We start from the raw sequence: 26416 nt of genomic DNA, 5'->3' as shown, positions 1-26416 counted from the left end.
GAGTGAAAGTGGCGGTTCAACCTGGGCATGCTTGAGGGAAATCCAAACTGAGACAATAATTAAGCTCAAGAGTTGCAGGTCACAGATAACTCTTGGGACCCTTTCTTTGATTTTAATCACGTTGTCTTTTCTGAAGGGGCCTAGAGGAGAGAGAGGGCCAAGGGGACCAACAGGAAAAGCTGGACCAAAGGTGCATAGAATATTTCACTGCCAGTTATTATACTGCATATTTTGTTATCTAAGCCCACCATTTAATTCCTCTTTTTGTCTCTTTAGGGTAACTCAGGAAATGACGGCCCACCAGGACCTCCTGGTGAGAGGGTACGTACCATCACGTACACATCAAGAGTCATTTTAACGTGATGACATCCATCGTTTTACATGAGAGACAACTGATCATTGACCAGCGGCCATTTGTTGTTTGTTTTAGGGTCTGCCAGGGCCTCAGGGACCAACAGGTTTCCCAGGACCAAAGGGTCCTCCTGTAAGTCCAAACTCATACACCACACACGGCTCTCTGTATAAACCCATCCTGTTTTCTGTCATTCAGTTCAGTACTGTACTGTACTGTAATGTACTGTATATTCTAATGGATTTGTGTATTTTTCAGGGACCTGCAGGGAAAGACGGACTGCCTGGACATCCTGGCCAGAGAGGAGAGACTGTGAGTAAGCTTGTCTGATTATTCTGCTCTTGATCTGTGTTCCACCAAATCAGTTGCTGACAATTCTTTTTATTTCTCTGTGATAAACAGGGATTCCAAGGCAAGACTGGTCCTCCTGGTCCTCCAGGTGTGGTTGGACCTCAGGTGAGTCACAGCCACTGACCATCTTGGTCCTCCCTTACATGTATTATCAGTGATGGTTTCGCTTTACATTTGTATAGATTTGGTTGCACAGCTTCTATTGAATGTAGTGTTTTAAAAGTTATACTTGGTGTTGTAAAGGTGCTGTTGAAAATCTGTCTTTGCAAAAAGACAACAGAAACCTGTAGGCTTCAATTAAGATGTGCACTATTAAAGTGAGATTTCACATTCCCAGCATTTTGTCTATTTGACAAAAAAAAGATCTACCTTCATACCTATATCTCAAGAGCCATGACTTAAGTGTAGTTTACATTCATTCAATGGGCTCTTCATCCATTATGCATAAACGTTTAATAGACTTTCCCTCCCAAACCCTCTGCTAATGCCAGCTGAGAACATTGATGATAACAGAGCTGTATGTGGCCTTAATGACTAGTAGGCCTCCCACACAGCAAATGCTCATCTTCTCTGCGCCATATTTTGTAATAGCTGGAGAAATTATAACATTATATTTAAATTGCTGATTTTGCTCACAGCGTTCCTTCTGCCATCATCTTATCTTGTAGTTTCTCTTCTTCACACCTTCTTCACACATGCTGTAGTGTCCATAATTATATTTATTTTTTGTATTTTTATCTTCAATTGTAGGGACCAACAGGTGAGACTGGACCAATGGGAGATCGGGGCCACCCTGGACCCCCTGGCCCACCTGGTGAGCAGGGTCTACCTGGAGCTGCAGGGAAAGAAGGAGCCAAGGTGAAGCCTGAATCTCTGTTTGATATCTTGTTTTTTTAAATTATCCTATCAGTATAATGCATACCTTTTAATAGCACTTTTAACATTTGTTTCCCTTCCAGAGTTTTTGTTTTATAGGGTGATTTAAATACATTCATCTAAGTATAATTTTGAACATACAACCACAGAGTCCCTAATTTTGCATTTATAGAATTAATATCCTTGTGCTCTGACCTACAGGGTGATCCCGGTCCTGCTGGCCCAGCAGGTAAGGACGGCCCTCCTGGGCCAAGAGGTTTCCCTGGAGAGAGAGGTCTTCCTGGCCCTGTGGTTAGTATTGCCTTCTGACCCGATTCAGTACAGTAGCTCCTTACAAATTTAATATCTTTCACAGCTTGATTATTGCGTAATTGTCCTGGGCTATAAATTTGCTGTAAGACTGTGGTGAACCTCAAGAATCCGACATGAGATAAGATCCCTGAGTGGGCTTCAGTAGAGGAACAGTGTGCTCTAGGCTGTTTATTTTTTAAATTTTTTAATTCTAACTTGACAAAGTCATGTCCTGGTTGTTATGCAATCCACACTTATTTGTTGGCAGAGACAGCTTTTCATTTAAGTTTAGGGTTGCAGAAATTATGCGATATACCTGTTCCTTCGTAATGTAATGTATGCATGCAGTTTTGGTAAATAACTGTTCTCCCCGTCTGCTCTCAGCCTCCACCTTCGGGACTATAGGAGGTTTTCCATCTCAAGCTGAGCCTGTTTGAAGATAGGGAGTTCAGTGTAAGGCAGGATGTGTGCTTCCCCATCAGATGTGTTTGTTTTCTGAAGCTTTCATTTTATTTTATTCTGCAGGGGGCTCATGGCCTGAAAGGGAATGAAGGTCCTCATGGCCCCCCTGGCCCTGCTGTGAGTACTATTTACTGCATCCTCAGTTTGTCACTTTCTCACTCTTGCTCTCACCTTCCATATTCTGTGCCCATCTCTGGGAATTGTCTTCATAGTTAATTTCCCACACTTACTTGTTCCAGGCTTTTACCAAATATAATGATATGCAGTTTGCTACTTAAATAAAAGAGGTCTGACCTGTTTGGTAGGTGAGATGTGCCTGGTATTGGTGGTTTTGTTTCAGTGTTAAAACTCTGATGTCTTTGATATTAATTCTGATAACTGACTTAATTACTATGCGGTGGTACTGTAGGGTTCTCCTGGTGAACGTGGTCCTGCTGGCCCAGCTGGACCTACAGGTCTTCCTGGACGTCCTGGCCCCCAGGGACCTCCAGGCCCTGCTGGAGAGAAAGGTGGACCGGTAAGAACATCACATTATAGAGATTACTGTGATATGCAGAAAAATAGAAAAAATAGCAAATTTAGCATGGCTGACAACATGGTGTTGTACAATGACATAAAACAATATTATAGGGAGAAAAAGGACCTCAAGGCCCAGCTGGAAGAGATGGTATTCAGGGACCTGTGGGTCTGCCTGGACCTGGAGGACCTCCTGGACCACCTGGAGAGGATGGAGACAAGGTGAGTTTCTTTTCACTGTGTTTTTTCCCATCCAGGTAATGAGAAATTCAATGAAATTCAGTAAACCTGCATTGAAGCTTTCAGTTTTTTAGCACACTACATCACACACACACACACACACACACACACACACACACACACACACACACACACACACACACAGATATAGTACATACACACTTACCACCTTACAAAGACACTAAACTTTACAGTTGAGATCTAAGCCAGATGTCCTCATCTCTTTCCCAGCGACTTTTAAAGCTGGAAGGGGAATTTGTCTGACAGAGTTTGCATCGATTACCAGATATTTAAAACGTGAACCTGCCTAGTTGCTGCATTGTACCCTTCTGTACAAACAAAGGAGAGGGAGGAATTTTGTGGCAGTGACAGAATGTGTGAAAGTGACCCTTTAGTATTCAGAATCAAGACAAATTCCTCATCCCCTCTAAAAACGTTTGCAGGAAGATCAGCTGCAGAGATACTCAGAGGATAATCTCTTATCCTTTGAAGAATGCCTCGGTTCTTAACTGGTCTTACAGTGGTCCCTGCAGTGTAGAGGGACACAGAGAATACAGAGGGTATTTGCCATGCAGATAAAAAGGATCTCGCAAGCTAATGTTTACACACATTCAGACACTTTCTCATTATAAGTCCTATCCACGGGGAATGGCTAACAAAGTGCATTGTGTGACTCAAACCCAAAAGTAAGTTACTTTGGCTTTGGTGGTTACTAAAATTATTTCTGCAAACACCCACAGCATGTGGAGGCTTTGAAAGAATAGTGCAAGGTCCTTGGTTCCTGGAATTCTGGTGCAAACAGGTTGAGATGGGACAAATGATCTCTTCTGTTTTGGCTGCCAGTAGCACCATTGATTCAACCATCACAAGCCTCCTTCAGATGTGAGCTATATTTGTCACCATTCGAAGAAAAGGAGTGATGTCATTGAAATATCCACAGCCAGATCTCTAAAAAAATGTATTTTCAAAGGAGGGATATTGTTAAGTGTAGGTTTTATTGTGCTCTGACATGTCATCTTCGGGTTATTTGATAAAAATTTAAAATTATCATTGTATTTTATCTCCCTCTCACTTGTGTATTACTTTGAATTGAGGGGTTTATCTGTCTTCGTTTCACACTGTGATCATTTTATTCTTCAGGGAGAACTTGGAGAGCCAGGCCAGAAAGGAAGCAAGGGTGACAAAGGAGAACATGTAAGTTGCTTTTTATTTACAGCATTATAGAATAGTCATTTATTCATTATGTTACATCCTGAGATTGTGAGGCTAATCCAGTTTTCTTGTGAATACATGGATTTTGAATAGTGAAGGATAAAACTTTTTACAGTCATTTTGATGTATTCCTTCTCCATTGCAGGGTCCACCTGGTCCTACTGGCCCTCAAGGACCTGTTGGAGCGCCTGGTCCTGCTGTAAGTGTCCATCCTGGATTGTGGATTTAGATCATTCAGCGCCTCATATACCGTATCTGTTAGGCTAACAATGCCTCCAACATTTTTTATGCATCTCCTGATTGCGACCGCTTTATCTGTCACATTGTGCAGGGTGCAGATGGTGAGCCTGGTCCCAGAGGTCAGCAGGGTCTGTTCGGCCAGAAGGGAGATGAAGGAGCAAGAGGATTCCCTGGACCCCCAGGCCCAGTTGGGCTGCAGGTGCGGACTACAATGAAAAATACATCTGTGGACAAATGATATCATTAAGAAACACTGGGATGATATGATTAAATCCTCTGCGCACTCCTCAGGGCTTGCCTGGACCACCTGGTGAGAAAGGTGAAACTGGAGATGTTGGTCAAATGGTAAGATCATAATGGAGAATTAATTTAAGTTTAAACACATTCTGAGTGACTGTGTTATTATGTAATACATTACATTACAAACAGTATGTAAGTGAAATGTATTTTTAAATTAAACTAACTCCTCTCTTCCCCATAGGGTCCACCTGGCCCCCCTGGTCCCAGAGGCCCCTCAGGACCCCCCGGGGCCGATGGCCCACAGGGACCTCCTGGCGGTATCGGCAATCCTGGCGCTGTAGGAGAAAAGGTAAACCTCTGTTCGGTTTCTGGTTTGATCACTTCTAATTGGTAACTTTGTCGCTCCAAATGAGCATGCTTGAACAGAGGTGGGTGGAATGGTGCAGTTGAGGTTTTTGTGTAAGCACATCAGGTAGCATAGTGCCATTTTAATGGTCCTTTTATGCATGTAATTGCACCTCTTTTTAATTTACACCTGCTGCCACTTTAGTTGGTATAAGTGTAAACACAGACATCTCCTAAGTCACATAAACTCCTTTCAGTATGTTGTTTTGTGCATCTCTTTATTTGATAGTAATTATATCTATCTTGTAGGCAATTACCTAAACGCACAATTTTAATCACTTTAGTAAACAGATATTTAGACGGAAAAAATTAGAACACATTTTATTTTAATTCAAGTCTGCAGCCTAACAATCCGGAAATCATTGTCTACCAAAATAATTGTGTGGACGTAATTACACAGAAATGGTGATTTCATTGTCTCCCAGAACATTAATTCAAAAAGGTACGACAACAGCCTAATATTTTGACTGCTGTATAATCAAATTTATGCTGCTGTGTATTCGCGTTTTGGGGCCCCGCACTTTCCAGATAAGAAAAGTTTTCTCATGGAGAAGAAGCCAGTCTGGTCTGAAACTGTCCGTGGCTTGAGGAGCTATTGTGTGGCCATCATGGAAACCCACTCCACCTGCTGAAAGGGATTCATTCAACTGACAGCGTATTCATCCTGCTACAGCCTTTTTTCCAAGTGGAACCTCTGGAACAGTTCCAAAAATATTGTGTGCCGTGTCTCTATAGGTTGGATTTTTAATTTAAATTTTTAGCTTATGCAATTTTTCCAGAGACATAGAAAGCACAACAAAGTGTCCCCAAATGGGCTTGATGTCATGAATCCCACCCCAGTATGGCAACTGGCAAATTTTTCATTGTAACCTGCCTATGAGACAGGTGTGATAGAGTTTCCATCCAGTTGACTGGTTTTATAACACTCTGGAAGAGGCAGATTCAGTGCGCTATCACTTTGTTCGAGTGTTCTGCGGTAAAGACTGTGAATGATACCTCTTTACAAGGCATTTGCAGCCATTAATATTTCCCATGCCTATTTATAAGTTACCCTTTTAAAGTGGGACATGATCATTTTTTCTGCTGCAGAGTGACAGATGCACAACAAATCTAATGGACAGGCTGCCATCCCCAAAAGAACTGTTGCTGAGGGGAGAGAGTACGAATAAATACTCAACGGCACTGTACTTGCAATTCTAAGATGATAAACACATTATTAAAGGCAGCTCTCATAAAATCAACTCCCACTCTTATTTGTTGCTGCCCTTTCATTATGAAAGGCCTGCTTTTGCAGCTGCTTGAGTGCAGTGCTGTGCACTTTTAAGCTCAATTTCTGTCTGTAATGATAGCGTGATTTGTTTTATCTGGTTCAGTCAATAGATTCACCTTTTGCTCCTTTATAATCCTCCTGAGAATAGACTGTCCTTCTCCTTTGTAAACAAACATAGCGCTCTTTTGGCTAATCGTGCTTGAGCTGATCTGGCATTTCATTTGCCAAACCAGGGAGCTGGCAAGCAGCTGCGCTCAGGCTTTTTCTGTAAACACATCCCTCATGTAGCAGTGATGAGCAGCTGTCTTTCATGCTCTCAGTTTCCCTGTTCTCAGCAGATTCTACCAGCGTCCCTGTGGTGGAAATGAGCAGGCTATTGTAAGGGTGGAGTCATGGCCTGTGCAAGGCTTCTCAGATGCAACATTGCATAAAGACCAGTGTACGCTCCTAATACAGGAGGATCAGTCATGGTTTTAAACAGGCGTACCAACTACTTAGAGTGGATTTATGACAGCAGCAAGAGGGGTTCTGGAAGACAGCCAGACACTAATTTAGAGTTTCGGTTGATGTTCACAATACAGAACTGTTGTTCATGCTAGAGAAAATCTGGATATGCTTATTATAACACATCACTGTGCATCTTGTCATCGGCTTTGCAGAGCTGTGCTATCAATTGGTGCCTTCTTCCCCAAACATGATATGGGTTAAAATTTTTCCCTGAAACAGGTGTTTGGCAGAGTGCATCTGCAGTAAACCGCAGAAGGGAGGATGTTAGAATTACATGTGACAGTGAATAACGATAGTGCCCAGTGTATAGGCGATTCAACAGGACAACTCTCCAATAAGGCAGGAGGACGAGGACAAGACATATGGGCAGGGTCCAGGGAAAACAGTGAGGTCAGCGCCCCCTTTGCCCCAGCTACCCAATCTACCTGCACTTGATGAATTGAAATCTCTCGTGTCATCTGTTTCTATCCCCTTTTGGGGGACAAGGGCACCGGGACAGTGAGAGCTGCTGTAAATGATGGGATTTTTAGAACCATGTTGGATCAATAAATCACCTCTCTGATAATGTATATCTCTCTCTCACCCTCTAATATCTCCTCCCCCTCCCCCTCTCTCTCTGTCTCTCTTATCAGGGAGATGCTGGTGAAACAGGAGAGCCAGGTCTTCAGGGCGAAGTTGGCCCACCAGTGAGTTCTCATTCTCATTTCTCAATTTTTTACATGACAACCAACAAAGAATGAAAGGACCAATAATAATTTTCACCACTAAAGAAAAAGAATCAACAGCTAGACTACAAATGAGTTCAGTGATCATAGAGTACAATGAGGCTTATAAAGTTTCCTTTTCTGTTTTCCACTTTTTTTGCTACCAGTCTCTCTGACTTGGAATTTCTGGTAATTGTGTATTATTCCAGGGTCCAAGAGGAGAACGAGGAGAAAAGGGAGAGTCTGGTCCGGCTGGTGCAGCTGGACCTCCCGGCCCTAAAGGTCCCCCTGGAGATGATGGTCCTAAAGGCAGCCCAGTAAGTTCTATTCTACCTTCTGCTTAAGAAAAAACATGTAAAATGACAAGTCTCTTTCTCTCAGTATAGTCTCTCTATTTTACCTCACACAGAGCATCATATTGACCTGAAACTAAGTTTCTTTTCTCAAAAAAAAAAGTAATGCAGTTTTTATTGACTTTCAGGGTCCAAGTGGTTTCCCTGGTGACCCTGGTCCCCCTGGAGAGCCTGGTCCCGCTGTACGTATGGCATGAGTCATGAATTGTGCATCCTCTATTCTTTACAATTTGTTTTTGGTGTAATGCAGCATGACTGAGGTTCTGTTCAATTTTTATGCAGGGGTTGGACGGTCCACCTGGTGACAAGGGAGATGATGGAGAGTCTGGTCAGGCTGTGAGTGTCACTTTTCCGCAGTGCTGCATGTCATTACTGTAAAATGAACACTGTCATTTAAATTGCAAATTGTTTAATTTTCATTTAATTTTCACTCGCTGAATTTTTAAACCAGGGTTCACCTGGACCCACTGGAGAGTCTGGTCCCTCTGGACCACCAGGAAAGAGAGTAAGTACTGTCCTGTGCTCTCTCCTCGTCCTTGCAAAACTTTATCAATGTCAAAATGCTAAAATGTTCTGAGTTTGTATTCTTCAATATTAATCGCTGTCATCTATTTTTTAAATAGGGACCGCCTGGAGCAGCAGGACCTGAGGGAAGACAAGGAGAGAAAGGAGCCAAGGTAAAGCATCCAACAAATAACACAGATTTTACACCGACAATGTCAAAAAAACAACAAATGAGCACGAATGGTTAATGTGTATCTTTTTTTTTTGTCAAAGGGAGAGTCTGGCTTGGAAGGTCCCCAAGGAAAGACAGGTCCTGTTGGTCCTCAAGGATCACCTGGCAAGCCTGGTTCTGAAGGCCTGAGGGGTATCCCTGGCCCAGTTGTAAGTACAGTATTTCTTACCTTCACACCGATTCACCACAGTCACATTGAAGTTTTGAACTATTGTTAAATGTACATGCATGTAAAGCAAGTGTACATAAACAGTTTCCGATAAATGGCAGGACATAAGAGACATGCTATTTTTATTGAAATCCATGTTTTTATGTGAGCCAGGGATGAAAACACTATATAATTGGTATTTCTGTGCAGGGAGAGCAAGGTCTACCCGGTCCTCCAGGCCCAGATGGACCTCCCGGACCTATGGTGAGTAGAAGTGACTCCTGGCTTTTGAACTGAGGTATTTCACATAATATGTGCAGCTGATCTTAAACCATATTCAACTGTTATCCCTCTCATAGGGCCCTCCTGGTTTACCTGGTTTGAAAGGAGACTCAGGTGTCAAAGGAGAAAAGGTGAGCCACTCCTGCAAATGCGTAACTGTTATGAATGTTTTGATGTGGAGCGTAAGCTACAGTAATCGCTGTAACAAAGACTAATTAACCTATTTAATTACAGATTGATTAGATCTGTTGTTTTCCACCAGCCATCAGATCATTACCCTAATGATTAGAGGGTGTGTCAGATGGATATATTATAGGGCTAATGTGATGGTGTATTATTGGCTGTTGTATTGATAATGTGTGTGTGTTGTTCTCTGCCCTTAGGGCCATCCAGGTCTTATTGGTCTTATCGGACCCCCAGGGGAACAGGGAGAAAAGGGTGACAGAGGTCTTCCTGGTCCTCCAGGAGGAGGTGGTCCCAAAGGCGATAATGTAAGCAAACAAAACCACACTTGAGCCATAGAAAAAGACCTGCACATGCTCACATGCAAAGGCAAAATGTAGTCACCAGTGTTAATATCCCTCATGCTAGTCAATATTGTTGCATCAGGAATAAACAATGCTTCTTCTGTCTTCACACAGCAGTTGTGGATTCACCCTTTGTCTTTTCTCCTATAGGGTATTGCTGGTCCCTCAGGTCCACTTGGTCCCCTGGGTCCTCCCGGATTACCTGTAAGACTAGGCTCATCATATATGTTGCACTACCGAATGTAACTAACTCAATATCATGTAATGTCTGAGCAAATATTGATTTACTTGGTCAACTTTGCATCTTTAGGGTCCTCCTGGTCCCAAAGGAGCTAAAGGGTCATCGGTAAGTGTCTTGGTGAAAGCTGAATTCCATCAGAAGCAATGACAAGCATTTGTCTCAAGATGTTCAAACCAGAAAATCATTTGACGTTTGATATTAAGCATTCCGTTAATTTGTCCTCTTCAGGGTCAAACTGGACCAAAGGGAGAGACTGGTTCACCTGGACTTCCTGGCCCTCCTGTAAGTTAATGCACTAGCCTTTTGAATGGTATAATCATTTTGTATGCTATCCTTAGCTTAAGTCATTATCTCTTGGTTTTATGGACATTTACATAACCTCCATCCTTACCTCTGACTGTCATTTGTGTCTTTTCCTTTCATCTCTCCTTAACAGGGCCCTCCTGGCGATGTTATCCACCCACTCCCCATCCAGGCTCCCATTAAGGGCAGAATGCGTAGGAACATCGATGCCAGCCAGATGATGGACGATGCAGCTGTGGATGCCAACTACAAGGACTATGACGACGGCATGGAGGAAATCTTTGGCTCGCTAAACTCCCTGAAACTAGAGATCGAGCAGATGAAGCACCCCCTGGGCACACAGAGCAACCCTGCTCGTACCTGCAAGGATCTGCAGCTCTGCCACCCTGACTTCCCTGATGGTTTGTATCACGTTCCATCTAAATGAGGCGTGAGGTCTGTTGTCCAATCCTTTCTCTGCGCGGTTTATGATTTCTGGACCGAAGTGGCGTTTGTCACACAGCAGCTTGCTAGAAATTTTCAAGAAAAGACAATGCTACTGGATAGTACAATGAGCTGTATTGTGCGGCTGCTGGCCTCACTTTAAGAGCCACAACCCAGGACCCTGCCTGCTACACCCATGTGACACACATACACTGCTAAATAGCATAAACTCACAAATTTATGAACTGAAAAGCCAAGGTCAGGTAAATAAGGGGTCTTAAGCATGAACACACAGGGTTAGAAGGTCAGAGAAACCGACTGTAATATGTCCTGTTCAGTATACAGTGTATTGAGTTGGTAAATCCTCATAACCGAAGAGTGCTTTGGAAACAACTAAAGGAGCAACGGTCAAATAGGCAGAAAAATCAGCAACTATTTTGATTTGAATGGTTGAAGTTTTCAAGCAAAAATGCTGAACTTTCTCCAGTTCCAGCTGGTCATTTGCAAGGATTTGCTGCTTGACTATGTGAAAATAAATTTGGATTTTAATGTGTTGGTAGACAAAAAAAAAGCAATTTGATGACATCCCCATGGGCTTTAGATAATCTTTTCTGACTTTATAGACCAAACGACTGAGAAAATAATTGTCAGATTATCTGTAATGAAAATAATAAGTCACAGCCCTAGAATCATGTGCATTTGGGATATTTCAGCAGCAAGATTGTCATACCTACATGACAGTTGCAGTTGTTTACATATGGACTAGTTAATATAAGTATTTCCATTTCACTTTTTATAGATGGATGTATTTTTTTTTTAAATATCTCAGGCTGGGTGTTTTACTTTTAACGCAGAATTTACTAGAAAACAACAATAATTAAGATTGTGTTGAATGTTGTATTTCACAAGATATATGATGTTTGCCCTGAGCAAGGCAGTGTTAAAAAGTGTAATTTTTAAAAGGATTTTGGTAATTTTGTCCCTGTACAGCCTCTCCGAATATAATATAGATGCAACACAGAATGTGTAGACATAGAGATATGCATGATACTTGAGCAAAGGCCATACAATGTCAGACATTGCCTTGACTTGGAGGAGAACAGTGTAGGCCTCAAATCACCTATGCCACTCTATAATTAAACTTTCTCTCTCTCTCTCTTTCTCTCTCTGCATCTTCTCCCTCTCTCCATCTCTTCAGGTGAGTACTGGATTGATCCAAACCAGGGCTGTTCTCGGGACTCCTTCAAGGTGTACTGCAACTTCACTTCAGGTGGAGAGAGCTGCATCTTCCCAGATAAGAAGTCTGAAGGGGTAAGTCTGGCTGCATGTACACAAACACTTGCACACGTCCACACACACACAGACATGCACAGGAAGCAGTCAGGTTGAGGACACGGTAAGCAGAAAGGTTCAGACAGGTGCTAGAAAAAAACATTTTTACCATTTTGAGCGTCCTGTTTGTGACTTGATTGATAGTAATTTTAGCTTAATTCAGTTCAATTCAATTTCAAAATCAGATAGGTGAATGTCTTTTTTCATCACGTCTGAGACTAACTTGCTTGCATACTGTATAAATAACCTGTACATCTCAAGACAGCGTTATTTGTAACAGGAACTCTATTGTACCTGCTCATGTACGTGTATGATTCGCCTCCATGAGATGACCCGGCGAGTTGTTATGAAGAAGATGTTGGAGATGTCTCACCAGGACTCCCTGCGTCTCTCATGAGGGCCAGAGTTATTTCACAAACATGCTAAATCTCAGTTTAGTTCTGACAGTCAGTAACTGCGGGGGGAACAGCTCCCTCATTCGAACACACACATCCACTCGAACTCATCCATTCTCTATTGTTTCAGTGCCATTTTTAGACAAAATGCCATTAAGAACCTTATCACCTGTAAAAGCCTTTGGCAGGTGACAGGCACATTGAGAAGATTTTTTGGTTCATTATGCATGAGTGTGTAGAGGAGCGGAGAGTAGCAGAGAGTGGTGAAACACTGGGAACACTGTCTTTGACATGTTGGGGGTTGTGTAATAGCATAGCGCTACAGCCATTTTAATGATCCCACTCACCAAACCTCAGAGGAGCAGGAGTTTGCTTAAGCTCAAAATAATGAAGCAGACTTTTTATAGCGTGCTGGTGATGGGCCGCTCTCATCTGTGTCGGGGCTGAAAAGAAAAGCCTGTGCTGTCAGAGTTTGCACTGAGACTGAAAACACTCCGCCATGCATTTAGATTGGCGCAGTTATTATAAGAGCACACAGTTATACTGTCCATGTTCTATACAGATTTGCACTCAGAAAGCCAGACATGCTCTCAAGGATTCTGGAGAAAGAGAAAGTCACTGCAAGGATATATTTCCTCCTCTGCTCAGCCCACTCTGGTGAAAACAACTGAAGGTCACCTTCAAGGCAGCATGGGTCTAATGTATGCCATCTTCCAGCGATTAGAGATCTCCGGCCCATCATTCATTAATGCGTTAAGCTATTGATGACAGTTCCATGTCAAACGCTGCTATCTAATTATAGAGAAATTCATCATTGTCATGCCTGAGACCATTAGAGTTGTGCCCTGTTGGCCAATTCACACATTTAATGGCATAACAAAGTTAGTGCACCATGGCTGCACAGCACTAGCACTGAACAGCAGGGACAGAATCCGCGATATAAGAGATCCATGCAGGCGATCATTTCTTAATGAATCACTGTGTACTCATGAATTTTTCAGCACCAATTAGCTGCCAGCTACAGTTTGTGGTGTACAAAATGGCATAATTACTTAGTAAAATCGTCTGCCCTGGTCCGGTTGGTCTGGTTGATATCACTGAATACTGTTTCAGGTCTGGAAGACTCCTCAGAGGACAGGAGGAGAAAGTGGGGAGGAAAAAAAAACTGAGTGGGGATGTGTTTCTGTCATATCTGTTTCCTTTCTTTAACACTGCTGTTTTTCCCTCCTCCTGCTCTGCCTCTCTGTTGATCCATGCCCCCAGGCTAGGCTCACATCCTGGGTAAAGGAAAATCCCGGCTCCTGGTTCAGTGAATTCAAACGTGGTAAACTGGTAAGCCAGACTCCCGACTTTCCCAAGTCTTTTTCCCTTTCCTGAACGCCTCTTATATTTTACAGAGCAAAATGGCAAAATGGCCCAAAGACTCGCCAGGCACATGGTATAGTCACTACAAGAGAGGTTCCCTGGTAAGTGGCCCTGCCTGCGGTCCCAGAGTCTTGGCTGAGGCCTGGACTCTGTGTACCTAAGGCTCTGCATGGTTCTGGTTCTGCCCTACTAAGTATGTATATGCACTGGCACCTTGCTTGTTGTTTGTTACATTACTGTGGTGCATGATTCAGCACGGGCCGCACTCACCTTCAGTTCAGCAACACAGTGATGCTCTTAGAAGGAAATGGAAGAGAGTTTTGTGGACCATGCAGGCGGGATTTGTCTGTACTGAGGCAACATATTTGACATCTAATGGAGTTCAGCAAATAGAAAACAACGTACTGCTGTTTTACTGCAGAACTTCCTGACTGTATCATCCACCCTGCCACACCTCTGCTACATTAAGAGAGCATCTTCTAAGAGTGACTGTGTGCCTCAACACTGCCATGACTCAAGAAGCAGTATTATATCCATAGATAGCTGATTTAATAGTGTGGACAAAAACACCTCAGAGTGAATACATCAATTTACACTTATCTTTATTCCACATTCAATATTTGCAGTCGTAGATCTCGACAAATTCCTACCTCAGCATATTATCTATCCTCCGCAAGAGGGGAAACACAAGTGTCATTCCCACTCTGCTGCAGCCACTCAGCTGCACTCATATTCCTACTGTCTCCCTTAAAGACTACTTAGATCTGGCAGAGTAGCTCTGAGTCAAACAGGTCAGGCACTCAGTCACCACCCAGGGGCTTCTGGGTACTCAGTCACTGTTGACTTGCGGCTGTGATGATAAAGAGGTAATGTTTCTCTGGTGATGTTGGGCTGGATCCACACGCTGTGCGCGGGCAGGGAGGGAGGGGTTGAGGACTGGTGGGGTGATTGAGAAAAGCATGGGACTACCCGGCCGCTCTGAGGATGAAAACTTCAGAATGGTTTTTAATTTAACGAAGCAACAGTGCCGACACTCAGACATTAAATACAGAACAAAGTCTTAACCATTTATATCTTGCGATTAATTAGCTAATTAAGTCAATCATTGGTACTTAATTTGTGCACAAATACATGTAGATGGAGGAGCTGATTAGCTCTCTCTGTAAATATCAAGTCTGAGCGTCGGCACTCTGGGTTTGTATATTCATGTGTGCTGAGGTGTGTGTGTGTGTGTGTGTTTGTGTTTGCTTATGTACAAGAATAAGTCGAGAAAGAACACATCCAGACTCGCAGATGGTTATCTGCTCTGGCTGCATGGCATGGATGCTGCATGCGCTCTACTCTCAGTAAGTCCCGTTTGTCTGAAAGACGAAGCAACCGTGTGGATCTAATGGATTCCTGATGGTTGGTATGCCGATAGTCGCTTACGGACCTTAAACCGCAACGTGACTGGTTACAGACCTGCAGTCTTATCGGTCAGGATTTCAACGCGCCACAATCACTTCAATGAGCTCTAGCTCAGTTTTCTGTAACACTAGCTCAAAAAGCAAAATTCTAAGTTAATTATAGGTTAATTACCAGGCAATTAACACCATTACTTAAACGTATTTCAAATTAAGATAATTCCATTTTCATGATTTTACATAAGCAATATTTAAATTAGGCTTTTAGTTATGCTTATTTTTTGTACTGTGAAGGCAGATTTTTCCACATTAAGCCTCACACATCAGTACAGCTTACAGGCATTAGGCCTTGGAAATATTCTGCGCCCTTCCTCCCGCTCTATGTAATATCATCACCTGATCAATTGCCTAAGCAATGTGGATTGTGGTCCACGGCTATCTTTCCCCTGGAGACATATTAGCACATATTTACACGTTACTAAAGCATAAGGGTTGTAATATTCAATATTTTTTATGGCAACAAATCTCCATGAAAAGACAAAAACCAACAATAAATTGATACTACTAACAAGTATTATCTGTGTATCCAAAAAATGTTCAGTAGTGCAGTGAATGTGTATTAATCCGCCACTGAAAATAGATCCCAACAAACGCGCTTACTGAGTAACGTTTGCCACCAACTACAGTGCCCGTCTGTTTTAGAAAATTACTGAGCCACACAAACGGTATATTAACCATAACTATATAAACTATATATCTGTGACCTGGTTTTAAAGATTTACAGTGCATCTAAAGTTGGAATGAATGAACAAATAGGGTAGTTAAGTCAGAAAGTATTGAGGGACTAAACTCTAGCACCGCTGGTTTTGGTCTTTTCATGGAATATGTGGACACAAATGTAGAATAACACCAATATTATCCTTTAAGGATCAGGTCAATCTGTTATGCTGTATTACCTAAGTCACTCGCACATACGCCCATCAAGTTCTGTTAGTTGTGTCAGTGCTGCCAGAGGAAAAAACAGTAGTATATTTAAATTGTGTATCCTTGGATGACACCTCCTCCTCCTAACACTGTTGTCAATAAGAAACGCGTCCTAGAAATCCCAACACAGCAGTAAAACAGGAAAACAAATTACGAGTCATAAATTAATTCGGAATGAGTCCCAGCAGACAAACGCTGCATAGTATAGACATGACAGTGTGTTCAGTAAATCTTTTTAGTATCTTCAGGACATCCTCCCCTCGGTTCACTCATTCCTTGAACTGGTCCCTTCTCCTGGTATTAAGTTTGTGATGCTCAACTCAACCTGTGTTCCTTTTTTCTTTTTTTGGCAGCTGTCTTACGTGGATGTGGAGGGCAACCCGATCGGCGTGGTCCAGATGACTTTCTTGCGGTTGCTGAGCGCAGCAGCCAGACAGAACATGACGTACAACTGCTACCAGTCGGTGGCCTGGCACGACCAGGATCAGGACAACCACGACAAGGCCATCCGCTTCCTGGGCTCCAACGATGAAGAGATGTCTTACGACAACAACCCGTACATCCGCGCCCTGGTCGATGGCTGTGCGGTAAGTCAAAGAGATGTGTGTGCGGGTGTCTGTGGACGGTTGGCGGGGTTCCTTTGACGAACACTGTCAGAAAATTACGTTTCTGTTGTCTGTGTCGCAGCTCAGTCAGTTTGAGCCCTGTGAGAGAGAGGGATGTTTTTATTTCTGATGAATGTCTTTTCTTTCCACACACTAACTCTCCTTCCTGCTGTGTCTTTTCTCAGTTGAAAAAGGGCTATGAAAAGACAGTACTTGAGATCAACACACCAAAGGTGGAACAGGTGCCATTTGTGGACATCATGTTCAACGATTTTGGTGGTTCCACGCAGAAGTTTGGATTCGAAGTGGGCCCTGTCTGTTTCATCGGCTAAGACTGTTGACTGAGCAAATGGAGAAAAAAAAGCATATTTTTGTTTTCTCAGAAAAAAAAACAATTGAAAAAGAATAGGACAATTCTATTTGTAAAAAAGTAACTTTTTTTTCCATAAAGCAACAAGTATGAGTAAAATGAAATCAAGTTGAGAATACAGTGAAATTCTTTAGGAATAGAGGAAAACAAAATAACCTTGAAACCTCAGTGTGCCTTCTCCATCACATGCAAGTTTTGAAACTGGATGTCAGATCCTGCCTCCTACACAACACACTCGAGCACGCACACACCCACCCACACACACCTAGCCCCATGTCATCACACTTGATTTAGACTTTTTTGTCCCAAACACGAAGGCGGCGCTGAGAGCTGCAGCCGTTCCAGACGGTCGCAGTATTTGCCATGGACTCCATCTGATTTGGCTCTTTTCTCTTCTTTAGTTCTGATCTCATGTTTTCCCTCATCTCCCTGGCTTTTTCCACTTGTCGTTTGTTGGTTTGTTTGCCAGTTCACTACAGGAGCTCTGTTTGTGCATAATTGTCTCCCCATTCTCTTGGAATGGATCTTATATATATAAATATATATAAATAATTTTTATGTTTGTAAGTACATTCTGTATATTTTTCCTGGTAATGTTTATTGCTTCTGGCTTCAAAACATGCATGTGACTTTTTATTAATTGTGAGGTAGGAGATAATGGATACAGGGATAACATCTAAATTGCAGAAATATCGAAAGTGAGGAAATTAGACTTGTAAATTGAAAAACAAAAAAAACAAACAAACAAATTGGGAAGTCCTGTGTTGTTGCAGTTGTGGAGCACATCTTGTTGTAATTTAAGAACGGAATGGAAATAAAAGACAAAAACAAGCTCTGATATTATGTGACAGTTGATTTGCATAACAAACAAAAAACCCCAATGCATTCCTTCTTTTGTTCCCTCTGAACAGAACACCTACCTTTGTCGCAATATCATTAACTTAATAAACAGCTTCTTTTTCCCCCTGAAATATTCATCTGACTATGCAACGGGAGATGTCACATTTTATTGAAAACTCAAAGAAATCAAAACCTAGGTGCTATTTTCTCTCTTCTGTGGTGCTATGTATTTTTCTAGTTTGTGTTGTTTGAATGAAAGGAAATTTGTGCTGATAATATTCCATCACCAGCAGCCCCTTGACTCTCTTAACCACCACATCTGACACATGTGGACCTTTGCTGCAGCCATTTTTATTTTCTTTTTTTTTTTTTTCTGTTTTATTTTAGAATTAGCTTCGGTGTTTGCATGCCGTTTCCCTACATATCCGCTCACAGATCAGTGCAGCCTGGCGGCGTATGTTATCTCCTGCTTCGGCAGACCGCGTAAATAAGAAAACGTGTCTGACAACTGTACCAAATGTTGGAATATCGAAAGGAAACTAAGATGGTGCTGTTGGCTTTGCATATCACTCCTCTAAGACACTGCGTTTTGGCTCTTGCTGTTGGATCGTCTGGGCCACATCAAACTGATGTAGTTGAGGAATGGGAATGTTCTGACTGGGCCAGAGCGTCCACATGGATATGGTCCAGTGTCTTGTTTGATGTATGAAATCCTAAACCCCTCCACCAAAGGTTATCACATATACATTTAGCTTTAAGTGGCTTGAAACGTGTTCGTAGGGGAAACAACTTGAAAAGTCCTTTTTCTTGATTCAGCCACAGTAAGTGGTCATCAGATTAGCAAGATGAAAGAGTTTGCCCATGCAGCGTCAAAAATTGCTTGTCTGCCTACTATCTTTGCCCTTACTGTAATTATGCTCTTTGTTCAAACTATGCACTCTCTATGCTTATGACCACTAGTATGTACCACAGAATTTTTACAGCCCTTCATACATAGGTTTGTTTTGTTTCCTTTTTTTTTTTTTTTTTAAATCTTCAAATATGTGACTTGAACCATTTCTGTTAAGATAACTCAATATGCTTGTAGATCTTTGGCTTTATTTTTCATTGTGATGCAATACACCCAAACTTAACACTTAGCGCTCAATAAGGACAAACAAATTTTTTGTAAATTTCCAGAACCAGCAGTAATGCTGCCATTGTTTTTTTTGTTGTTTTGGTTTTGGTTTTATTTTGTAGATTTCCGTTTGTCTGTCTGTCTGTCTGTTTGTCAAACCTGTGTAAGGATAAGAGGATAGAAGATATATTGGTTTTTATGTCAATAAATTCAAGTTTACTGTGGCCATCCACTCTTGTATGTCTTTTGAAGCATTAAAACCTATCTGTATGCATGAAACTGTAAAGTTTTTTCTCTTGTTATAATTTTGTAGAGTGACATGATCTCCAGTCCACGTTTTATTCGTCAGGATACATCAGTTTTTTCAATGCTACAGATGAATAAAAGAAAGGTCATGTCCACAATTGTGAAGTGGAGAGAAAATGATGAACTTGTAACTCTACCAAAGCCAATGTTCGTTTGTAGTATATTTATTGTATTATTTAAAATAAAAAAATAAATGTTAAATGATACCATAGTGTAAGTGTAAGAGGCCCCCTCTTTACATGCACACAGGAAAACAAAAGTTACTGTCAAAAGGTTATTAATTTACCACATGCTTTCTACACTTATGAGCTGGAAATGGACTCCTCGTAATGGAGCCTTTCAGGATGCGTCTGGCCACATCCATTTAAACAGATAGATGTTTTCATGTCTACAACGTCTGGGCTGTGTGTGTGTCTTGAGAGAGAATGTGTGTTGAGGACTGAATTTGGACTATTTAAAAAATGCTAAATAAAAGGTTGGATGTCTGTTTAAGCTGCACAACAGGTAAGGCTACTATTCAATTGCACTGCAGTGTTTTAGTGATGTCAGACAATTGTAGCTCCACAGATACGCCACAAGAAAGAAGTTCCCAGGCTGCATCTCGTGGTCAGACATGGATAGTTGCCTGCTGATGCCTCCACAACAAAGACTGCTTAAAGAATCATCCTGGCCAGGGATTTTATGGACAGCTAATGTATGTACTTCTATGACTAAGCTCATTTTTCTACACTGCCTGCGGCGCATTATGATGAGCCAGGAAAAAAGAAAAAAAAAATGTATTAGTCACTGTATGTACTTCATGCAAGCTTTCCTCACTGATCATTATAATAAAAAAAAGATGTTTTAACCCACCCATGCACCAATAATTTCAATTATCTGTAATCTTTTTTAAAACTTTGATCACAAAGGTGGTGGTTAAGATGACTTGCAGCACTTCAAGCGTCTCATTAGGAGCAAACCTTGCACAGTGTGCATTAAGCCTCGCACTGCAAGGGAAAAAAAAGTTGTGTATGATACCATGATCAATATTTAATGCAGTGTTTGCAGGAGGGATTTAGGACGACCAGAATGGATGGATTCTACTGAGGCAGTATCCAGGGTGAGTAAAGCAGAAACCAGAGCGGGAAGCTAGTTCCTCATTTAAGCACAGAACGACTTACAATGGCAGTGGTGATAAGTGCAGCATCAAAGTGGGGCGGCAGGTAGGGATTTAGCTCCCTGCAGCTATGGCAACAGGTGATGTGTCAAGGCGCTCCAGAGCAGAGTCAGGATGTATGAAGAGGTCACTCTGGGAGATGCAAAACGTGCTTGGAGCGAAGCAGAATTTCAAAGTGGAGCAAATGTATAAACAAACACTTAAGTGCTCCAGGTAAGACTGAACAGCTCGGGGATAAACTAAAAAGTTTAGACCAATTCAGTTCAGATCCTTTAAGTAAAAGTAACAATACTACAGTGTAAAAATACTTCGCCATAACTGAAAGTCCTGCAATCAAACTCCTACTTAAGTAGAAGTACTAAAGTACCAAAAGTAAAAGTGCTTGTTCTGTAGAAAAATGGCCTTGAGACTGACATATTATTCACTAATGTAGGTTGTGAAGCTAGTTTTAGCTTTATATTAAATTCGATACTTTAGTCCAGTGGTTCCCAACGTAGGGATTGGACCCCGTCCAAAGGGTGACAAGATAAATCTTAACCTGTGTGAGATGATTAATGGGAGAGGAAAGAAGAAATGTTCTGCTACACAACTTTCAATTTTCTGGGGGGGACTTTAATTATGCTTTTTTATGAATTATTGGATCATTTTAACCTTTTTAGGCTTGGCACAGTAATTTTAGGAATGTCCAACATTTTGGGAAATAAACCCTTTCTTCAGAGTTAGATGAGAAGACACCGCTCGCTTGATATACATGACATACGAAGCTAGTCCAGCACTTAACCCCTCGGGGAACGGCAAGGACAAGATATAATGTGTTGTTTAGTGAGCATTAGAGGTGCTGGTAGGTGGATTCTGTTACCCAGTCTTTGTGCTAAGCTAAGTTAGTCGGCCACTGGCCGTAGCCTCATATTGAAAATGCAGGAACGGGACTTCTCATGTAATTCTAGGCAAGAAAAAAAAGCATATTTCCTCGCATTTTTCCTTTTAGTGAAACCAACTGATAAATCTAGAGGGGGAAATCTCTGCAAAAAACTGCAAACAACTCATAGGCATCTGAAAATGGGACAGGAGGCCCTGACGAGACACTGCTTTTTTGTAAGGGGTCATAAGGAAAGAAGGCTGGAGACCACTGGTTTAATCTTCGACAATTCAGTGTTGTGTACACTTATATTTTTTCTTTAAATTTTTTTTTTTTAATGTAAAATCTTAGTTTTGTGCACTAACTATAACCCATAGCTGTCAGCTATATGTAGTGGAGTAAACATTAAATTTGCCTCTGAACTTTTAACGCTTTTATTAGTGTCCAGTGTGGGTTGAAGATGGGGTTTCTTCTAGAGTGATTCCCTTGCAGTCACGTTCGATCCTATCAATTTAAAAATGATTTAAAAAAAAGTTATACATCCATTCACACCTTTTCATACAATACACTGAAGTCTGATCATTAGACGTTAAAGAGTACTGTTACTGTGTGGTCTGGGCTGGTTAGGGAAGAGCTGAAGGGTCAAGCGCCAGACGTTAAAAGGGAAATTTGGGACGGAGTCCCCATGTTAATGTGTAATTGCTTTGAGCCTGTGGATCTCTTGGCTAACAGAGCCCATTCATAGCCCGGCCCTGCCACCACTGACCTACTTACATACCAATCAGATAGCGGAGAGAGAATGAGATAGTGTTACAACCCAGAGACTCTCATATTGGGATATTAGGAACAGGATTTTCTGCTCTAATAGACTTTCTTATTGAAGGAGTGGTTATAGTTCAAGATGTTGGTTTTCTAATGCAATTAGGGGCCGGCCACCAAAGCATTAAACATGGTCGCATCTCTCAAATACCAATGCTGTGTCTGTATGCTGTTACATTAAGCCTAGTTTCTATTTTCCATTGAAGATTAAATCAAAAAAGACATTTAACAAAACACAGCACTTTTCCTCCATTCTCCATTTCTTGACCCAAACAAAAATGGCATTGAATGGTAAAAAGCTATCATCCCTGGCTTCCATCTTAATTTGGATCAAGCAACAACGACGCATCTTCCGAAATAGATTGTAATGTAATACACATGATGGATAGCTATCATTTGGGCGCACCAAACCATCTGAAGGCATTGTCTGCACTCAAAGATACACACACTGCACTGATAGCTCCCAGCAAATTCAATTGAACAGAGCAACTCTTCATCAGGTATTGTCAAATTGTGAAATGTATGACAGGAATCACAAAGAAATGATCATAGAAAGTGCTACATATACTTTATTTAAAAACAAACATACAAAGAGTAGAAAATAATAATATGTTGCTTGCTCAAATGGATTTAAACAACCAAAGCACAGACTAGCAATTGGTGAGAATTTGTATTGCTATCAGGTAATAAATACATCAGAAGAGATGATCAAAATATATTCATACTGACATTTAGAAAAGAAGAGTAAGATCTGTTAATCATACCTTGAAAAAAATATTTGTTCCAACTATGACTACTTGATAGGGTGTTAAGGGTAAAAAATATAGGCTGTCCCTCTCTGCAGAAGGATGTTGTTGATGCCTCCTCCCCTTCAGGGGGTTTTCACATGTTCTATTCCAATATATCTTGTAGTGTAGCGTAGATGGATTATGTTTGGATGAGTTCAAATGCTCAGCCGCAGGCTTCTTCTGGTCATTATTGAGTACGCCCCGTCTATGCTCTGAAATGTGGGTTTTAAGACGGCGTGTTGTTTTTCCCATGTAAGCCAACTCACCGCGATCATTTAGACCTACAACTTACTGTAATGATTTCAATGCCTATGTTGATATTCGATTTTTTTTTTTAGGTCTTTATGAAAAGAAGTATATGTTTACAATAGGCCTCTTGAGTTTGTGATGATTTCCTTGTTATAGATAAAATAGATAATAATAGTACACATTTTCTTTTTGCTTTGCTTGTTTGGGCAGGCAACACATTATTATTTCTACTCAATATATGTGATTTCTGGCTTTTATTTTTGATGTATTAGATTAAATATATATTTTTCTATTGTATATTTTAACTATGTTTTTCTATTTTTGTCTCTTTTTTTCTAAAGGCATGCTGTGCCCCCTGCATAGCAGTGTCTGATTGGACCCTTTTTCAGAGCAGATTGACTCTCAATCATGCGGATCACAACCACCTGAGTGATGAACTTGCTTTTCCATGTAATGCTTGTTCCTGTTTGTGATGTCTATTTGACAATGCCCGATGAAGATCTCTGTTTGACTGAAACGTTGCCGTGTTAAATTCAACTTGCTGGGAGCTACCAGCGCAGTGTGCGGATGTGTCTGACTTTTGCCTTCGGTTTGTGGTGTTGATCCAGCAAATCTGAATAAGTTCTTTGGATGTGCGCGCCCTGCACCCTTTTTGTTATAGTCCGCACTCGTGAAACTGGCCCATGAACTCCAATTCCTTTTGCGAAGACAGAATTAAAACAGCATAACATAAACATAAACATAAACATAATAGTTCAATAAAAAAATCTGCTGAATCTACTCCAACATCAGATCAAGTCGTCATGAGTGAAAAACAAGAGACAATTTACTCTATGGTTCATTCAGTGAAGCAAATCATCAATTTACAAGCACCCCTTTTTGTAAACTGAAATGTCAGACAATACTTCACAAAGAATGCTTAAATATGATAAGTTTGACCCAAAAATTGAAAAAATAAATCACAATAACATACACACTATGATCAACAAAGCAGCCACTGGGGTATATGAGTTTAGCAGGGCAAAAACAGTGATTATAAAAAACTCAGATCTCCACCACAACCAGACACCAAAATAAAGCCGTTTTTATCATTTAGATTTTTCATACTTTAGTTATACATTAACTGTTGACTAATGTTTTCTGTAAACTTCATTTTTCCAGTGCTGAACAAGACTTACGAGTCTACAGCCTGGCTAGGAACTCTGTGAGGCTAACATCAGCATGCTAGCATGTTCACAATAACAATGCCTAACATGTTGATGTTTAGCAGATATGTTTACCATGTTCACCATCTTAATTCAGACCGTTAGCATGCCAACACTTGGTAATTAACACTAAACATAAAGTAAAGATGAGAATAAAGCCATCCCGCTAGCGTGGCTAAAAAATACTGGAATCAGCCTATAATATAGTCACCAAGTGGAATTTCTTAATTGTAGAAATTAATTTATGATATAACACTGCAAACGCATAAGGCTATGCCAGGGTAGGAGAGGCTTTGATTTTTATGGACACAGTAGTTTTTGTTGTTCTGTGTAATTAGACTTGGACATTAGGTGAACCCATGCTTGGTGCACACTGAGGACACAGACCTTCAAGCACTCAAAAACAACAAAATTTTACTGTTCATAAAATACTGTGGGTGTGCAAAGACTTAAAACAAGATGACACGTTCTTCAGAGTTTTGTTTGTTTGGTAGTGCTTGCTCTTAAGTATTTAAGTTTACCTCAGACCTTTTTAAGTTTGTTAACTACAGCTGTGTCTGCCGAGGCCATGGCGCTTCTGCTCTGTAATTTTGCAGCCTTGCATTAATTTAATTTTAAGACGGGGAGCATGTGCACCAAATGTGATGAATATTACGCTGTGGTCTGATTTTAAGATTACGATCACAAGATAATGATAATAAGACTGTCCTTTGTCTTGTGGCACACAGAGGGAAAGGTTTAAGAAAAGAAGAGCAAGAGAGATATGTAGTGTGAAAGGATTGGACTTGTGGTAAAACCAGAGATAAGAGCAAACGGGAGAGGATTGCAAAAAAGACAAAAAAGGAAAGCAGTGATGGGGAAGCGAGGCAGATGTTTGATGTGTAAATACACCAAACGCAGCCGGTGATGTTTTCCCTGCAGAAATGCAGGTAAATAACACATGAGTTTGGTTCATATTTAGAATAATATTCAAATAAGTGTCAGCGGATATCATTAGCATGCTGAGAATGAATTAGTCTCACCGTGCAGCTCCTTTGTTCCTCTCAGCTATTGTTATGAGGGATACAAACATCTGGGATGTCATATAATTGAGTCTCTCAGAAGATGTGAAACATGTCTCCAGAATTGAAATTAAAATGTTGAAATGAAATTAAAAACATTCAAGTTTACCACATTAACATAAATAGCACGTTTTCTATACTGCGTGTCAGCTTAAGTGGATAACAATCTAAAATGTGAGACTTAAAATGAGAGCTAGCTAACAATATGACTTTGAACCTTCTCTCAGCAGGAGAAGCTTTGTCCCACTCATGTAAAACTTAGCACTTGATTTAATTAGATCCTCTAGTTTCGCAACCAGAAGGAAGAGCATATGGTCCTGTACACCCCCCCCCCCCTTCACTCACATACAGTAGCTCTGTTCTATTTTCAGGATCCCAGCATATCAGGTTTGAAGCTGCAGGGCTCTACTTTGGTGGTCCCCTGTAGAGAGACACGGTCAAAGAGACCTGTGTGGTACGGGACCCAAACAGCAGCCAAGGATGGGCCAGAATTAACAGAATTAATTACAACTCCTATACACAGTGTGAGTGCAGCATTTTTCCCTTGATGTCAGTCAAGAGAGACAAACAAGGACAAGGTAAATTATTCAGTTAGCGAGCACACTTTAGGCTATTTTATTGGTTTGTGTCTTTATGCAGCCTTGTGCACATTCTGCTCTAAAACTGCCATTTGTTGGAGCAATGTGCTGCAATTCTCGGTATAATTTAAATCTTGAGGTTGACTTAAAATTGTTTCAAGGTATTTAAACCCTGCCTTCTGACTCCATGAGAAATGAGTCTCATGTGATCCACCCTGAAATTAGAAATGATGCTTATAAAAAACTAATTTGCAACAGCAAATATGTTTTGTAGGAAACGTAATTGCAAGTGGATTATGTTTTCT

The 26416-nt window shown here is 41.1% G+C and overlaps 1 protein-coding gene across 2 annotated transcripts in view; it reads left to right on the top strand.

The window, feature by feature from the left end:
- col5a1 (procollagen, type V, alpha 1) overlaps window positions 1-19369 on the top strand; it is a 77899-nt gene extending 58530 nt beyond the window's left edge. Inside the window, exons 34-66 of one of the 2 annotated variants that reach the window (XM_040158199.1) lie at window positions 137-190; window positions 277-321; window positions 431-484; window positions 611-664; window positions 755-808; window positions 1454-1561; window positions 1781-1870; window positions 2396-2449; window positions 2742-2849; window positions 2963-3070; window positions 4229-4282; window positions 4446-4499; window positions 4632-4739; window positions 4832-4885; window positions 5022-5129; window positions 7595-7648; window positions 7876-7983; window positions 8148-8201; window positions 8302-8355; window positions 8471-8524; window positions 8643-8696; window positions 8797-8904; window positions 9114-9167; window positions 9263-9316; window positions 9569-9676; window positions 9863-9916; window positions 10023-10058; window positions 10182-10235; window positions 10390-10657; window positions 11878-11990; window positions 13670-13738; window positions 16512-16745; window positions 16949-19369. In XM_040158199.1, coding sequence (XP_040014133.1) covers window positions 137-190; window positions 277-321; window positions 431-484; window positions 611-664; window positions 755-808; window positions 1454-1561; window positions 1781-1870; window positions 2396-2449; window positions 2742-2849; window positions 2963-3070; window positions 4229-4282; window positions 4446-4499; window positions 4632-4739; window positions 4832-4885; window positions 5022-5129; window positions 7595-7648; window positions 7876-7983; window positions 8148-8201; window positions 8302-8355; window positions 8471-8524; window positions 8643-8696; window positions 8797-8904; window positions 9114-9167; window positions 9263-9316; window positions 9569-9676; window positions 9863-9916; window positions 10023-10058; window positions 10182-10235; window positions 10390-10657; window positions 11878-11990; window positions 13670-13738; window positions 16512-16745; window positions 16949-17095 — 2784 coding nt within the window. In that variant the 3' untranslated portion in view covers window positions 17096-19369. Of the gene's footprint in view, window positions 1-136; window positions 191-276; window positions 322-430; window positions 485-610; window positions 665-754; window positions 809-1453; window positions 1562-1780; window positions 1871-2395; window positions 2450-2741; window positions 2850-2962; window positions 3071-4228; window positions 4283-4445; window positions 4500-4631; window positions 4740-4831; window positions 4886-5021; window positions 5130-7594; window positions 7649-7875; window positions 7984-8147; window positions 8202-8301; window positions 8356-8470; window positions 8525-8642; window positions 8697-8796; window positions 8905-9113; window positions 9168-9262; window positions 9317-9568; window positions 9677-9862; window positions 9917-10022; window positions 10059-10181; window positions 10236-10389; window positions 10658-11877; window positions 11991-13669; window positions 13739-13803; window positions 13873-16511; window positions 16746-16948 lie in introns of both variants that reach the window. The other variant, XM_040158200.1, reaches the window with a different exon arrangement.
- Window positions 19370-26416: the final 7047 nt, after the last annotated feature.

The sequence above is a fragment of the Xiphias gladius genome, chromosome 20 (assembly GCF_016859285.1).
Source record: "Xiphias gladius isolate SHS-SW01 ecotype Sanya breed wild chromosome 20, ASM1685928v1, whole genome shotgun sequence".
NCBI lineage: Eukaryota > Metazoa > Chordata > Actinopteri > Istiophoriformes > Xiphiidae > Xiphias > Xiphias gladius.
Note: the sequence above shows the minus strand (reverse complement) of the source record. Positions and strands in the feature narration are given on the sequence as shown.